Source organism: Myotis daubentonii, chromosome 1, assembly GCF_963259705.1.
Source record: "Myotis daubentonii chromosome 1, mMyoDau2.1, whole genome shotgun sequence".
Lineage (NCBI taxonomy): Eukaryota > Metazoa > Chordata > Mammalia > Chiroptera > Vespertilionidae > Myotis > Myotis daubentonii.
Genome location: NC_081840.1, coordinates 64,430,388 through 64,448,054, shown reverse-complemented (window position 1 = coordinate 64,448,054; position 17,667 = coordinate 64,430,388). Strand labels below are relative to the sequence as shown.

Below are 17,667 nucleotides of genomic sequence, written 5' to 3'. Positions count from 1 at the left end.
AAGAATACTACATGGGTCATATTATTTCCTGTTGCATCATATCAGAAGGCACAGAAAATAAGTTTGTCCCATTACTGGTGTTGTAAAGTTTGATCACTTGGTTTAAGTTTTTTCCACGAGATCTCTCCATTTTAGAGGGACATTTTCCCCTTTGTAATTAATATGTTGTCTGGTGGTGATCCTTTGAGACCATGTAAATATCCCATTCCTCAACAACCTTTCTGCATTTTGTTGTATCATACTTGTTCAGGTATACCTGCCTGTTATGTATTGAATCTACTCTCTCTATGTGATTCCAACAAAATAAAACAAATTTAATACTATGTTAGCCAAAGAGAGACTCCTGTAAGTCCACTTAATTTTAACAGTAATATCAGTGTTAAAACTTAATTTACACAAAAGGAGGAAAGAAAATGTGTTTCTCCTAAAAGACTATCAGAGCAGTCACTGAACATTTCAGACTTCAGTATGTAGGTCACAAGTTTGGAAATTTAACCAGTCCAGCCACAAACATTTAAATTAAAAATACCACAATTATTTTTAGCTTACTGGTTATTTCCCTATGACTCGTCCACCTCTCAGGCCTCTGTTTATCCTGTAGCAGTTTGAAGCATACCCTCTGTGCCCCTGTGGGCTTAGTGTTCTTTAAGGGGACTTCTAAGGGTCTTGCTTTTCTCCCAACTCAGAATCCTGGCCGTGTGTCATGGGGTCATGTATAAGCAGCTCTCAGCCTGGATGCTACATGGACTCCTCTTGGACCAGCATGAAGAGTTCTTTATCAAACAGGGTCCATCTTCTGGTAATGTCACTGCCCAGCCAGAAGAGGATGAGGAGGATCTGGGTATTGGGGGACTGACAGGAAAACAACTGAGAGAACTCCAGGACTTGGTGAGAACATAGCAAGAAGCCCAGCATACTCCTGCCAGGAATCAGAAAAGACTACAGCTAAATGACCTTTTGGTGACCCTCCTCCAAGTTCATCATAGCCTGGGCACCTTCCATAAATTCTTTAGATATAAATACTTGTCTTTATCTTTTTTTAATACTTTAATGTAATACCTAACTTAATGTGAGACTACAAGACAGGAAATATATTTGTGAGATTCCTTTTGTTTTCCCTTTTTCCAGTATATGCTTTTAAAAGGTTAATAATAAGTCTTGTCTCCTAAAGTAGTTTGTAGCTACCCTGTAGTATTTATTTATAAATATATTTTTATTGATTTCAGAGAGAGGGAGAGAGATAGAAACATCAATGATGAGAGAGAATCATTGACCAGCTGCCTCCTGCATGCCCCCTACTGGGGATCACGCCAGCAACCTGGGCATGTGCCCTGACCAGGAATTGAACCATTATCCCCTGGTTCATAGGGCGACACTCAACCACTGAGCCACACTGGCTGGGCTACCCTGTAGTATTTAAATGCAGTTTGGAGTTTTGATTAAACTCTCCAAAGTCCTCTCTTGTCCTTATTCATCCATCCATTCATTTATCCTGTTACAACATTTAATTAAATGGGTGTTATGTGCCAGGCACTGTTCTAGGTGCCACAACTACGTAGACAAATAATAGGTAGTAGTCCATGTCCTTAAAGAGCTTATAGTTTAGTGGAAGATATAAGTAAACAGTAACATTACAGTGTACTAAGTATTCTGGAAAGAGTAAGTATGGGTATCAGAACATGGTATTAAAGTAACTAGAGAAGTCTTTCCAGTGAAATATATGGGTAAATTGCAGAGTTTGAGAGGAGAGGTCAAGAAACGTTCCAGGCATGTGTGTAAATATTCTAGGGAAGGATGTGTGTAAAGTACAGAGCCCATGAAGGACATGGCTCATTTGGGGAACCATTAGTAATTCAATTGAAATGGTCAAGTAAAGACTGAAGTATCTTGTAAGGACAGTGAAAGGGATGAGGGAAGTGGCAATCTGTGAAGCTGTTAAGCAGAGGTAAAATCATTAGAGCCCTTGTAAACAGTGGGAAGGAATTGGAACTTGAACCTGAAAAGAGCTGGGAGCCAGTGAAGAATTTTAGGCAATATATTAGCACCATTGGACTTTATGATAGATCACTCTGGATACTGTGTGGGGATTCTTTGTGGGTTTTTTTTTTTTTAATCAAGATTCACTGTAGGTACATTAGAAGAATGTGGGTGAAAATAATAATGGCTAAACCAAGGGTATTAACAGTAAATATGGAGAAAAATAAAGAGGCTTGAGAGAGATTTAAGAAGTGGAATAAGTAGGCCTTAGTAATCACTAATTGATTGGATATGGACCCAGAGGAAAGAATCAAGGATGATACCTAAGTGTCTGCTTTCAGCAGCTAGGTGAGTAGTGATGATAAGCAATGTATATTGCTAGTATTGGAGGAAAGAATATGTACCTAATTTTGGACACGTTGAGTTTGAGGTACTTGTAGGAAATGGCCGGTGGGCTGAGGCTGGCGCTCATGAGAGCAATCTAGCTTCAAGGTGGCAATTTAGGCGTCATCAGCTTTAGGAATATTTAATCTGGGTCCACGTGGACTTCAGGAGGCTCTGTGAAATGTATGTCTGTATATTTGTCTGGAAACTTTTATAATTGTAGAGAGTTCCGTGATGTAAAAACTTAAAATACCTGTTATGGTGAAAAACTCAGCCATAGATGTGATGGTTGATAAAAAGGGTGGGGAGAGTGAAAGGAAAAGGAATAGTGCCAGGAGGAACACCAGCACGAAGCCCAAAACAGCGAGGGCAAATAGCAGAGATCAAAGTCAGGACAGTTGAGTCCCTTGGAACTAGATAAGGGTCAAATCTAAAGCAAGGCAGGGATTGGGGGTGCTGAGTGATTGGGGGGGCGGGGTATCTGGGCCTCTCTGGGCTGTGTCAGTGGTTCTCCAGCTTCACTGTGCACCGGAGTCACCTGGAGAGCTTGTTAAAACAGATCGCTGGGCCTCGTTGCCCAAGTTTCCTGTAGATCTGGGAAGGGGCTTGAAAATTTGCATTTCCTATGAGCCTAACCAATGGACACAGTCACCAGGGGGTGAGGGCATGAGTGGGGGTGGTGAGGGGAGGGATGGGGGGATAAGGACACATATGTAATACCTTAATTAATAAAGAAAAAATTTTTTTTGAGAAAAAAGATTTGCGTTTCTAACAAGCTCCCATGTGAAGCTGATGCTGCTGGTCCAGGAGCCACACTTTGAGAACCACGTGGCTAAATGACTTGGGGCTGGAGTAAAGAGCTGGGCAGAGCAGGCATGTACACAAGGTAATAAAATCATAGACGTGTAGACTTGGGAAAAGATCAAGTATTCCACGGTACAAGTAGAGAAACTGAGTTCCAGATCTGCACAAGTAGTAAAGGCGGAGTGAGGACAAAAATCCTAATATTAAAAAAACACTGGTCCCGCCAGTGTGGCTCAGTGGTTGAGTGTTGACCCCTGAACCAGGAGGTCACAGATCCCAGGTCAGGGCTCATGCCCAGGGTGTGGGCTAGTTCCCAGTAGGAGGCGTACAAGAGGCAGCCGGTCAGTGATTCTTTCTCATCATTGATGTTTCTGTTTCTCCCTCTCCCTTCCTCTCTCTGAAATCAATAAAAAACATATTACAAACAACAACAAAACACTGTTATTTCCACCATCTCCTGTGCTGCCTGAAAATGGAATACATCTTTCTAACACTAGATGCAACTTCAGATTTAAAGTCCCTGCTCTATTTACAGAAAATATATATCACGTGTTGGGATGTTTTCTTGTTTTCCCTTTCTTCATACATCATCTCTGATATGGGTTACTTCCCTGGCCAGCGCCTGATAGAGGAAGAGAACATGCTGGCACCATCTCTAAAGCAGTTTTCCCTGCGCGTGGAGATTCTGCCATCCTACATCCCAGTGAGGGTTGCTGAAAAAATCCTGTTTGTTGGAGAGTCTGTCCAGATGTTTGAGAATCAAAATGTCAGCCTGACTAGAAAAGGTAAGAATATCCTTGCACAACGTACCCCATCCTCCAAGGCCCTTCTGGATAGTGCGCGAACCCAAGTACCCCTGGTCCTAGTGAGGGCGAGTAATGTGTATGCACTGACATTTCAGCACCACCCTGACGTGCTTGCTTGCCGGCAGGATGGGGGCCCTGGCCGTCCTGGTTGTGCCCCGCCCCCTGTAACGGTGCCTTCCCATTTTGCAGGATCCATTTTGAAAAACCAGGAGGACACTTTTGCTGCCGAGCTGCATCGCCTCAAGCAGCAGCCGCTCTTCAGCCTGGTGGACTTTGAGCAGGTGGTGGACCGTATTCGGAGCACTGTGGCTGAGGTTTGTCTCTCATCATCTGTTTTCTTAGGAAGAAAGTGGATTAATTTCCCCAGGAATTGAATACTTGACTTTTGCTTCTTCTTAATGTGGTAAGAACTTAGCTTGGAGGGAATTGTTTGACAGAGTTGAAGGGCAAGAAGTAGGAAATGGAAAGATTCTCTCTGTTCTTAATAGTAGAGGGGGAGCTGCCTTAGCCTCTCGCCCCTGGCAGGAGTATACCAGTTAGTTAACTAGCTCGTTGAATAAAGGGCGGTTTCATTTCACATCGTCAGCATTTTGAATCTGTCTGTATACAGTAGTTGGCAATAACTCCAAGGAACCGATGGGTTCTGAGTAAATGTAGTGCCTTACTTATGTTTTATAATGGCTTTATTACTTATTCTGCCATTTGTGGATATGATACTCCTGAGGAAGACAGAACAGGTATAATTTTCCCATTCCTGTAAATGAAAACAACACTCAGGAAGCTAACTTGCCTGGTGGTGCACAGTAAGTAACAAAGGTGAGGTCAGAAACAGGTCTTCCGACCCATACCTAGTTCATTGTTCATATGTGAATCGTGCTTCATCCATGAACTTAAATTATGACCAATACTTTTTCAAATGGACATATGTTCTGTCCTTATGACACAGTTTGGCTCACAGGTGTGTGATAATGTGAAATAAAATCTTCAGTTAGTCAACTGGGTTGTTGATTGTGTTAGTGGTTTTCAACTCTGGCTGCACGTAGAATCCCAGTGGAGATAATAAAGCTTACTCGCGCCATGTCCTTTCCTCAGAGCTTCTGATTTGTAAGTCAGGAGGGCATAGGTACTTGTATTTATACCAACCAACCAATAAACAAACCCCTGCAGGTTATTTTGAAGCATAGCCAATGCACTAGGGCAGGGGTGGGCAACCCCTGGCACGTGTGCCAAACATGGCACGCCAGTAACTTTTGCTGGCACGCGAAACCCTCTCTTATAATCTTCCATTTACAATTTTTTTCTTAATATCGACTTTTTTATTTTTCAGATAAATTCAGTGTAGGTGCATCTTAGATAAATAATTTTACATAACAAGTTATCTTAAAGACCATAGACATGGATTGACGAGAGAGGGGAAGAGCAATTACATCTATGCCTCTGCCTTAACTCTCCCTGCTTTCCTAGATCCGACCAGTGTTTTGGTTTCATCCACATATGCTTGTGAATCTTTGTTCTCAGTGATGAATTTTGTTAAGTCTCGTAATAGGAGTAGCCTGACGGATGAAAGCAGTAGCTCGTGCATATCTCTGAAGGTCACGAAATATAAACCTGATGTAAAATCTCTGTCATCAGGGATGCAGCAGCAAAAGTCCCACTGATAATATCAAACGGAGTCATAAAGTTTTCTGTCGGACTATCAGTGTACATGTATACATTAAAAAATAAATGTATTTTTCATCATCATATACTGTGTTTTTGTCGCTCGAATGAATTTTATTATTTCTTCAAGGTTCTTTTTTTTTATTTTTTTTATCCTTTATTCACTGCACAAACCAGATTCTTCTCCAGTCTCTCCTCTAAATTGGACTTCACCCTACATCCCTAATTTCTGTTTAGTGTTTTTATGAAAGGCTTTTCTCATTAAGACTTTACTGATGTAGGAGAATCACCACTCCCATCACTCCATGTATCTGGGGCTGCTCCTTTTTTGGATACCAGCTCTGCCCTTGGCCCTCCTCACTCTTGTGGTCCCAGTGATCCACACCCTGCTGCCTACTCCTCATTCCTTGTCTTTTTGTACCCACTGTTTCCCCTCAAGGTTCTTCACATACGTACACCTTAAGAAATATCAAGTAGGCGTAACATGTTCTCAAAAAACTAGGGTTGGCATGCAGAAGAATTTTGAGTCAGAGATTTTGCTGGTTTTGGCACGCACTCACAAAAAGGGTGCCCACCCCTGCCCTAGGGTCAGTGTCCAGAACCTGAGGAAGCTTAGCATTAGGTGCCCTCACATTGGAAGCCCAGTAATCTGTCACAAATTGTCATCATCTTGTTTGGTCACTGCCTCAAAACTTTCTAGGTGTTGGAGACAGAGTTGTGTTATAAACAGAATATTAGACATTAAAATGGCCTGTAGCTTTGTAGTGCAGTTTGAATTAGGAAGTGTGATGTCCCCAGCTTTGTATTTCAGGATCGTTTTGGCTATTTGGGACCTTTTTGTGGTTCCATACAAACTTTATAATTGTGTTTTCTATTTCTGTGAAGAAATATGATGGAATTTTGATGTATGGAATCTATAGATGACTTTGGGTAATATGGACATTTTATTTTAATTCTTTTTAATCCGCACCCAAGGATATGGAGAGAGAAGGGAGGGCCGTTGATGTGAGAGAGAAACATTGATCGGTTGTCTCCGATATACACCCCACCTAAGGATTGAACCCACAACCCAGGTATGTACCCTGACCTGGAATCAAACTGGCAACCTTTTGGTGCGCAGGACAACGCTCAACCAACTGAGCCACACCAGCTGGGTAGGGTAGTATGGACATTTTAACTATTAATTCTTCTGATCCACAAACATGGAATGTCTTTCAGTTTGTTTGTGCAGTCTTTGATTTCTTTCAGCAAAGTCTTGTGGTTTTTGTTGTATGTATCTTTCACTTCCTTGGTTAAGTTTATTATTTTACTCAGCATAATTGAGATTAATCCATGTTGCATGTATCAGTAGTTTACCCTTTCTATTGCTAAATCAATGTGTTTTCTCTTCCCCTGCTGATAAATATTTAGGTTTTTCCTGCATTGTAGTTTTAATTTGCATTCCCCTAATGACATTAACATTTTTATATGCTTATTTACCATCCATATATCTCCTTTGGTGAAGTGTCAGTTCAGATCTTTTGTCCATTTTTATTGTTTTTATTTTGTTTTTTTACTATTTGAGTTTCAAGAATTCTTTATTCTAGATATAAGTCCTTTGATATGTGACTTATAAATATTTTCTCCCAATCTATGACTTGTCTTTTCATTCCCTTAACACTGTCTTTCAAATAGCAGAAGTTAATTTTGACCAAATCCAGTTTACCAGTTTTTATTCTTTTATGGATCATGCTTTTGGCATTGTGCCTAAGAAATCTTTGCTTAACTAACCAAGGTCATAAAAATTTTCTCTTGTTTTCTTCTAGAAATTTATGGTTTTCAGTTTTACTATTAGGTTTGTGATCATTTTGAGTTAATTTTTCTATGTTGTACAAGGTATGAATCAACTTTTTAAAAATTTTAGTATCTTTTATTTATTCATAAGAAAACAATTCACATAGTTCAAAAATAAAAATATAGGAGGAAAAATGCTTTGACTCCATGCCCAGTTCCCATTTTCCTTAACCCAACATTATAAATTTTCTTTCTTCTGTATAGATATATATTTGCAGCATATATAAGGATTACGAATATGTGTTTTCCCCTTTGTTACACAAAAGATAGTTCACTGTATACAGTATTATACAACTTGGTTTTCTCTGCTTAACAATGTCTTGGTAATATTTACACATTTCCCTAGAGAAGTCCTGCTTATGTTTTACAACTACACAGTATTCCACTATATGGATTGAATCAACTTTTAATTTTTTACATGTGGATATCCAGTTGTTCTAGCAACTTGGTTGTTTGCTGTAGAGTTTTGGTACATAACCTTTCTAAGAATGTTTCCTTTTGTTTCTTGTTTGTTTTTCTAAAATCATGAAAGGATATTGACTTTTATCAAATGCTTTTTCTGCATCTATTGAAGTGATCATATGGTTTTTATTTTTTGTATTTAATTTATTAATTACATTCATATTTAAATGTTTAATTTTTTATTGAATAAAATTTACATGACACCATTTGAGCCATTTAAAGGTAGTATAAAATTCATTGGTTTTTAGTGTATTCACCATGTTGTATAATCATCACTAGTATTTAATTTCAGAATATTTCCACCTCATATATATTATTTTGCTGTTAAATTACCCTTTCATTCCTGGATTTAACGTGACTTGGTCATGGTTTATATTTTTTTGTCAACGCTGCTGGATTTGTACAAAACCATGTTTTACGTTAATTTTCATTGTAATGAAATGTCCCTGTTTTGTTGGTTCTTTTCACAGCATCTCTGGAAGCTGATGGTAGAAGAGTCAGATTTACTGGGTCAGCTAAAGGTAATAGCTTAGCTGTCCTATTCACTCTTAAAATGATGCTGGTGAGCAGTGACTTCATTTCCCAGCCTCTGCTGAGAGCGCTGATTGCCTGTACCCAGATTTCTAGATGACCTGACATGTCTTCGGCCAAGTGGGCCACCTCCACCTGTTACTACAAATGAACTATAGTACAAAACTTTAGGTGTTAAGTTTCTCCTGGCGTAACATAACTGTGTTTTTACTGAATGATACCAAAGACACACCAGACATTCTGCCCTGAAGGATTGCTAAATATGCCCCTTTAAAATGCCAGAAGCCTATGTCCTTTTGTACGGTAACTCAAACTGATGAACTTTGGAAATTATGTGTGTAATTCCAGTACGACAGTGAGGAGCTCAGGGCCCTGCTGGATTACCAAATTATAAATTGAAATTCTTTTTTGCAGATCATTAAAGACTTCTACCTTCTTGGACGTGGAGAACTGTTTCAGGCCTTCATTGACACAGCTCAACACATGTTAAAAACACCACCCACTGCAGTCACGGAACATGGTAATTGCCCGGGGGGCCTGAGGATGACCAGCTGACTGAAGTTGTAGGGTGTTTCTTGGCTGCTCCTCATAAGCGCAGACCGGCTAGTTACAGAGATGCAAGGCCTTCCAGGTAGGCTTCCCACCTGGTCACGGGGAGCAGCCTCTTGGCTTGTGACCGTTTCTGGAAGAGTCGGTTCAGGCCTTCACACCATCAGATTATAGCCTTATATCCCTATGGGACACGTTGGGACTCACTGCCACCTACTGTACTAGAATTCTTTAGGTTGTATTGATGGGAACCTAACCTGAACTAACTTAGGTAGAAAAGGAGAATACATTTGCTATTGTATCTATAACTCCAGGGGGGTCGGGTATAGCTGGGCCTCAGAACAACTGATGTTAGCGGCGTGAATTCTGCTAAGATCCTCTCTGTCTTACCATGTCTTCTCTGTGCCCCTTGTACACTCCTTGATGGCCTTACATTTCCATCTGGAAACGTGGCCACTAGCAGATCCTAGGAGCATGCCTCACAATGTCTACCAAATCTGATCTCTTTGGTAGCAAAATAAAAAATTCCGAGGAAATTTTTTGATGAGCCCAGCCCAGATCATATACCTATCCCTGGAACAGAGAGGTCAGACATCAAGATGTGCCTTCCTCAGTAAAGTGTTTATCTTTGACCAACGGGGATGATCACTATTCCCATTCAGATTACATGAGGGAAGTTGGGTGAGGATCAGAGTAAAAAAGAAAATGAGGGAGGGAGGGGGACAGGGCTACTATTTTTCTAGCTCTATAAAACAATAGATGTCCACTACACTTACATGGGACTTTTTTGGTTGCAAATATCAGAAAACCCGATTCAAACTCACTTAAAGAGGGGAAAATCATTTATTGATTCTTATGACTGAAAAGGTCAGAAGTATGATGGCTTTAGGCAGAGTTTGAGCTAATGGCTCATATGACACTTTCAGGACTTGGTATCATTCCATCTTTATCTCTGCCTTTCTTCTCAGACAGGCCTGTTCTGTATGGTGGCAGGATGGCCTCCAGTGAACACACACACACACACACACACACACACACACACACACACACACACACACAGCTGTACTCACTCAGCATCTGAAAGCCTCATAATTGGCCTGGCTTGGGTCATGTTCAGACCCCTAAACAAAATAGTATATCAAGGTAGAGTATCATATTCCATTTGATCATGCTGGAGTCCCCTGCCAGCCCCTAGGATCAGGTATTGTCAGCCCCACTGGAACTGCATGGATTACCCTGGGCAGGGTGATTCTCCAAGGAAAATCAGAATGCAGTTACCAGCAAGAGGAGGAGGAACGCATGCTAGTCAGGCAAAAGCAACCAATGTCTGTTGCGTCCTACTGTTTGTTTTCGGCAGCTGGGGGAGGTGGGAAGCAGGAGTCTGGGTTTGTTACGTAGCCAAGCACCCGTGTCAGCCCATGTTCTTGCTTGCAGACGTGAACGTGGCCTTCCAGCAGTCGGCACACAAGGTGTTGCTAGACGATGACAACCTCCTCCCTCTGCTGCACTTGACGATTGAGTACCATGGGAAGGAGCACAAAGGTTGGCCATCCTGTCGTACATCTTTCTGTTCCTGCTGCTCATCAGCTGTTCTGCTACCTCTGCTTCCACCTACCTCCACAGAAGCCACAGCATTTTGGACCTTAGAAACCAGCTAGTTCCCATTTTATAAAAACCTCCTAAGAGAACTTCACACGAACAGTTCCTTGCCTCTGCAAGTCCCCTTTGTGCTTCTGACACTGTGGGCTGAGGGAGCACTCATTTCCTGAATGCTACTCACTGCTGCTGCTCTAGTTCTAGATTAAAGTCTAATCTAGACATCCGTCCTCCTCTTCTTGACAGATGCTGCTCAGGCCAGGGACGGGCCTCCCCGGGAAACCTCTCCTCGGGAAGCCCCTGCATCGGGCTGGGCAGCCCTCGGTCTTTCCTACAAAGTGCAGTGGCCACTGCACATTCTCTTCACGCCTGCTGTCCTGGAAAAGTGAGTATTTCCACGTTTCTCCCAGGTAGTTAAGACCCACCTTACTTCCAAGGGAAGGAAGCAGGAATAGAATTGGTGGGAGAACAGTAGCCACCCTGTAAATCAGAGGTTTCAACTCAGATGCCTTGAGGGGCTGCACAGAAAACAGTAAGTGAAGCCACTGACCTGAGAAGTGGGGAGTGGTGGGGACTGGAATGAGAGGGAGGGTCAAACCCTTAAAACTATGAAAGGTTCATGTGCGTTTTTAGTGCCAAAACAAGCAGTTTGACCCCTGGGACACACAGTCCCTGCCCCACATGGGCCTGGCCCTGGGTAATCCCTCAGGCTGACCCAGTTCCTCCCTGGCTTCTGTGACTATTTATTTACTGGGAAGACTTTCTAAGCTCGAGTGTTTGCTGTGGACTTTAGCCACTGGAGAAGGTCACCTCCTTATCCCCAGGGAGAGGCAGTGGGGGCAGCCCAGCCCACGGGGTGGAATGAAGGGGCGTCACTCCAGGTGGGAAGACTCTTGGATCCGCCTGGTCTTTACCCTGAGAGCCTGCCAAGTGCTGTTGCTTGGCTCCGTCAGGACCTAACGTCCCTGAACCAGAGGGAGACTAGAGCTCTAGCCCAGTGGTTCTCAACCTCTGGCCCTTTAATACAGTGCCTCACGTTGTGACCCAACCATAAAATTATTTTCGTTGCTACTTCATAACTGTCATGTTGCTACTGTTATGAATCGTCATGTACATATCTGATCTGCAGGGTGGTCTTAGGTGACCCCTGTGAAAGGGTCGTTCGACTGCCAAAGGGGTCGCGACCCACAGGTTGAGAACCGCTGCCTAGAGAAAGGAAGCAGGAGAAGCATATTTGACTGGTGATGGCCTCTGAAATCCATCCCCAAGCCGTTTCAGGAACGTCCCAAATCCTGTGACAGGTTCTGCCGCTGGCCCCTGGCCTGTCTGGAGGATGGACGTGGTCATGCTCAGGCTAGGGGAATGGAGACAAGGGAAACAAATGAACAGCAGGGCTCTCTTATTCCTCCCTCTTCCTGTTCACAGCCCCCTTTACTTTGGGGTAGAGAAGCTTAGAGTGAGAGGTTAGACATAAACTGGAAAAGATAAGGCTTGTTCCGGGCGGGGGGGGGGGGGCGGGGGAGGATTCTGTGGCGGGTTCAGAGCCCACAGCCCCATGGTCCACTCACCTCCTCACTTGATATGCCCTTAACTTAAAGAAATCAAACTCAGAGGTATTTTTAAACTTCTTATTATGAAAATCTCCTATGGACTATAGTGAACTCCCATGTACACATACCCAGCTTCAGTAACCATCAACATTATGGGACTTATTTTGTGTGTGTGTTTTTTGCTGGAGTCTATAAAGCAATCCCAGACATGTCATTCACTGTCATTATGCAATTCAAAAGATGTTTATAAGCACAACCACAATGCCATTATCACGCCCAATAAAATTCTCTCTTGTCTGATATCCAGTCCACATTGAAATTACCCCAATGATCTAAAAAATGTTTTCTATGGTTTACTCAAATCAGAATCCAAACAAGGTGAACTATTTTCAATATGTTGTTCCACTAGAAATAGGTAATTTTTAAAAAACCAAATGGAATTGGATTGTCTTCCGCGTGCCTACCTAGAATAGGTAAATATATGCAGTTCCACCAGGAATCAGCTGCTCATCCCATGTGTCTTCTCCGTACAGGGTTCAGCAATAGGCAGTTAGCCCCTGAGCTTGCTGCAGGGGATCTCAGTGAGGGGAGCCCTCAACTTTATCTTCTCTTTGGGCTTCAGGGACAGAGAATCATATTATCCAAAATCCTTGGATCCTAACATACTATTCTTATGGGTCCTTGAAAGACCCTCTTTTCTTCTTTCTTATACACTCTCACTTACACACACACTCACACATTTACACACACTCTCACACACTCACTCTCACACACTCACTCACACACACACATTTACACACACTCTCACACACTCACTGTCACTCACACACACACACACACACACATGCGCATCCACTTCCCAGCACAATAACTAGAACAGTGACAATAATTTCTATCTACCTATGTGGTCCTTCCCAGTCCTGCCTCTTGCCTCCCGCATCCCAAAGCGACCACTATCCTAAATTCCATGTTTTCTATCACATATCTATGTTTAGTTTTATAACAATTAAATATATTCCCCCAAAGTATATACTTTTTCCTATGTAGTTGTTTTAAACACTATAAAAAAGAGTATAAGACTATATTATGTAATCTTTTGAGATTTACCTTTTTATTCAAAATGATGCTATTACTGGGAGTTGTTTTGTTGTGTTGTACAGCTGAAGTTCACTTTAAGGCTATGTAACAGTCCATCAAATAAATAATTTTATTTGTCCCCATCTCTAGGCATTCTTATTTCCTTCTTGCCTTTTTGGGGAGGGGCAGGTGGCACAGAGTGCTGGGGTCTGTCGTGGTGTGGGGCGGGGAGTGAAGTTTTTATCTTGCATAGCCTGATGTTTCTGTCCCAGGTACAACGTAGTTTTCAAGTACTTACTGAGTGTGCGCCGGGTACAAGCTGAACTGCAGCACTGCTGGGCCCTGCAGATGCAGCGCAAGCACCTCAAATCCAACCAGACGGACGCAGTCAAATGGCGCCTGAGAAATCACATGGCCTTCCTGGTGGATAATCTTCAGTATTACCTCCAGGTCTGTGCTGACGGAGGAGAGGAAGGGGTACAAAGAGAAGTCCGGGACGTTGGCAGGAGTTTGGTGAAACACTGGGATTTGAGAAAATTCACAACTTTATCAATAGGCTTGTTTCTTGGGGGCGTTTTTGAGGAAAGTGAAAATAAATGAAGGAAAAAGAGGGGTTAGGGTCCTTATCAACAGTGCAATATTTATTGTTGACCTGGCCCTATTTTTAGTTTGCTGTAACTTCTGGAATCCTGTAGGACATAACCAAGTCAGTCAGTGGAGGGGGTGTGGCAGGAGGGGATTGGGCTGGGGCAGGCGGTCGGGTGGGGAATCTGCCAAGACCGGAGGCTGAAGAATTAGGCAGATAACTTTCTACAAGGTTGGGTCTCTAAGGGTGTATTTGGTCAGCCTTAAAGTGGCTTCAATAGGAGAAAGATGGGGGCAGGGAGCTTCTGTGTCTTCCTGTCAGGCATTACTGTCCTTGAAGTGCTCAGAATATGCAAGCTGCTATAATTATTTGTGTAACTGTCTACCAGGTAGATGTGCTGGAGTCTCAGTTCTCACAGCTGCTTCATCAAATCAACTCTACCCGAGATTTTGAAAGCATCCGATTGGCTCACGACCACTTCCTGAGCAATTTGCTGGCTCAGTCCTTTATCTTGTTGAAACCTGTAAGTAGGACTGATTGGTTTTCTAGCTTGAATGTTTCCTTAGCCACTTTGAGTTGCCAGGATATGGAACTATCATTAAGTAATTGTTTACCCTCCATTTTTAACAACTTATAAAGCAAAATGAAAGGGAATGTTAAAAGGGAACTTAAGTGTCTTTGCATCTCTTAAATATATCATAGGATGTGGTAAGCAGCTATATATAGATGACAAAATATGGGTTTAACCCTCAGAAGGAAGGATTTCAAGAAATTTAAAATACCTTTCTGACACCACAGAAAGACCAACAAAAAGCATATAGATAGAATTTACTTTTCTAGTATTGACTTCTTTTTAGCAAGAGGGGGGAAGGAGGAGAGAGAGAGGTGAACATTGATTTGTTGTCCCACTTATTTATGCATTCACTGGCTGATTCTTGTATGTGCCTTGACCAGGGATTGAACCTGCAACCTTGGTATGTCAGGACGATGCTCTAACCAACTGAGCCACTGGGCCAAGGCTAGAAATCTTTGGATAAGGATCAATCAGTGTTTGAAAGTTGTTTTCACAGACAACTGGAGTAGTGAGTGTCTCCCTCTCCATGTATATGTGTGTACATATGTACACACACATATGTATGCATGTATGTATGTCTCCTTCAGGGAAGTTATTCTCAACTTTGGATCCACATGGGAATCTGGGAACTTTAAAAAACGAGGCCCAGAGCACTTAAATTAGAGTCCCTGGAGTGGGACCCATGTACCAGTATTTATTTTTAAAATATTTTTTTCTTGAATTCAGAGAGGAAGGGAGAGAGAGATAGAAACATCAATGATGAGAGAGAATCACTGATGGGCTGCTTCCTGCAGGCCCCCCCTCTCACCCCGAGGCTTGAGTCCACAACCAGGGCATGTGCCCTGACCGGGAATCAAAGTGTGATCTCCTGGTTCATAGGTCGACGCTCAACCACTGAGCCACACCGGACAGGTGGTACAAATATTTTTTTAAAGCTCACAAGCTGATTCTAATTCCAGAATTAAAAAAAAAAAAAGATTGAAATGACCTTTTGTAGGTTATACTGTAATGGTTACCCTTTATCTCTGATGTGAGCTGTGCTACACCACAAGCACTGCAGACTCCTCTTTGTCCTGGTTTGGGCTGTTCATGTTGCTGCACTAAGGGAGAGTGAGTCATATAAATACACTCCAAAGGGTTCTGTGAATTGAAAGCCACCAAGAACCACTGTGACAGGTATGCTGTCTTCGATGGCATGAGTGCCTCCTTGGGGAAAAGCAGACTCTCAGAGCAGGTAGTCATCACTAAATATTTATTGAGTGCTTACTGTATGCAAGGCACTAGGGATACAAAGAGGTATAAGTCATGGCTCTGCCCTTAAGGAGCTCACAATCTAGTTGGAGAAACAGGACATACATACACACACAGATCAGCAACAACATAGATGGGCTGAATGAACACGCACCGAATAGTACAGATAATATAGAGGAGAGAGAATTAGGGGGTCACTAAAGGCTACAGTAGGAAGGAAGCGCTCCACTGAGGAGCAGGGCCTGGTATTAGGAGGAGAGTGTCCCAGGCACAGGGAGCAACGCTGAAAGCCAAGCTCAAGGCAGGAGCAGGCGCGGTGGGTCCATGAAACGGTGACTGGTTTAATTGGCTAGTGTGGAGGTTCTGTGCAGGGGCGACTAAGAGCAATAGCATCTTTGCCAGGAAGGGGTTTGTTTTACACGTGTTGCGTTTGGAGGAGTTGGCAGGACTTGCACATGACATTCTCACTCCTAAGGTCAGATGTGGGAGCATGAGAATACGTTAGTTCTTAGATTTTCCAAAATGTTTCATGTCACAGATCTCCTTTTTCCTAATGCCAACCTTGTTTCCTGTATAGGTGTTTCACTGCCTGAATGAAATTCTAGATCTCTGCCATAGCTTCTGCTCGCTGGTCAGTCAGAACCTGGGCCCCCTGGATGAACGTGGGGTCGCCCAGCTACGCATCCTGGTGAAGGTGAGTGGCCTGGCCAGTGGCAGTGGGCAGCCCTGTCCAAAGGGAACCATATCTTTCCCTTTGAGGCAATAAAGCATTCCCCATACATACACACAGAAATAAATGACAAGATACAAATTTAAAACGTTACTGGTTGATTTTGAAGCAGATAATTTTGTGCTGCCTCAGCATTCAAAAATAGGTCAGCCCTGGGTAGTTTATTCAGCCCACCAATATGCATCGGCTTTGCTCTCACTTTCCCATGGCCAGGCTCCTTACTTCCTTCAACCGACTCTCTATCTCACGGAGATTATAATGATCTCCTGTAACAAAACGCACAGGCTCTCCACAGCCCCAGTACATGACAGAACATATTAATTTGAAGCTGGCTACTAAGTTCCTTCTGAGGATGAGAGGACTTCCGTAGGAAGTCCGAGTTCTGTGGACTCAGCACTACGAAGGCATTTCAGGAGCTAAGAGAAAGGGGCATGTGGGAAGGCCAGGTGGTGCCATAGAATTCTGAGCAAGGCTTTTCCCAAGGAACAGCCCGTCCCCTCTCCACATGGATAGTTGGTGAGTCAAGAGGAATGGCAACTTGAGTCCTTCTCTCTGCAGGGCTTTAGCCGTCAGTCTTCACTCCTATTCAAGATTCTCTCCAGTGTCCGTAATCATCAAATCAACTCAGATTTGGCTCAACTACTGTTACGACTAGATTATAACAAATACTACACCCAGGCTGGTGGAACTCTGGGCAGGTAGGAACAACCCCTGGGGAACTCAGTGGACTATGTATGTAGCTTTTATAAGACCAGTTGTCGAATTCCAAAGCTGGGAGCAGGCTTTAGCCATTACCTAACCAGGGAGGGGGACGTCTGGCCCGTGGGCCGTATAAGGCCCACAAAACCATTTGGTCTGGCTCTGCCAAGGCATTAGACGTGAGATAAATGTTTGACCAAATATAGCAGGCTAATTTTTAAGCTGATAATTTTGTTTGGCTTGCAAATAATATAAATATCCAAAAATGGCCCTTGGCAGAAAAAAGGCTCCCCACCCCTGATTCTAACCCATATATCCTCATTTTATAAACAAGGAAACGAAGGCTCAGAGAGATAGAGGGCTGTGTCTGATCATCTTTAATAATTGTAATGGGTATTTCCCAGTGAAAGTCATCATCATAGTAAAAGACTAAACTCCTAGGCTGAGATGGGTTTTAAGTTCTTGGCTAGGTTGTGTATCGCCATGCTGGGAAGCAGCATGGGTTCAGTTCCCAGTTCTGACATTAACAAGCTGTGCAGCTTCCGAGTCTGTGCAAGCAGAGGATCGCCCCTGCTAACTCTAAACTTCTTAAGTCTAAT

General features: G+C 42.9%; 1 protein-coding gene across 2 annotated transcripts in view; it reads left to right on the top strand.

Annotated features, from left to right (window-relative positions):
• The window catches only part of TUBGCP4 (tubulin gamma complex component 4), a 40,414-nt gene that overhangs the window by 21,509 nt on the left and 1,238 nt on the right, over positions 1 to 17,667 (top strand). For both annotated transcript variants that reach the window (XM_059703544.1, XM_059703534.1), the window contains 11 exons: positions 687 to 888; positions 3,785 to 3,950; positions 4,161 to 4,285; positions 8,396 to 8,446; positions 8,871 to 8,976; positions 10,440 to 10,547; positions 10,848 to 10,986; positions 13,501 to 13,678; positions 14,203 to 14,337; positions 16,217 to 16,333; positions 16,928 to 17,067. In XM_059703544.1, the coding sequence (XP_059559527.1) occupies positions 687 to 888; positions 3,785 to 3,950; positions 4,161 to 4,285; positions 8,396 to 8,446; positions 8,871 to 8,976; positions 10,440 to 10,547; positions 10,848 to 10,986; positions 13,501 to 13,678; positions 14,203 to 14,337; positions 16,217 to 16,333; positions 16,928 to 17,067 (1,467 nt within the window). The remainder of the gene's footprint in view (positions 1 to 686; positions 889 to 3,784; positions 3,951 to 4,160; positions 4,286 to 8,395; positions 8,447 to 8,870; positions 8,977 to 10,439; positions 10,548 to 10,847; positions 10,987 to 13,500; positions 13,679 to 14,202; positions 14,338 to 16,216; positions 16,334 to 16,927; positions 17,068 to 17,667) is intronic.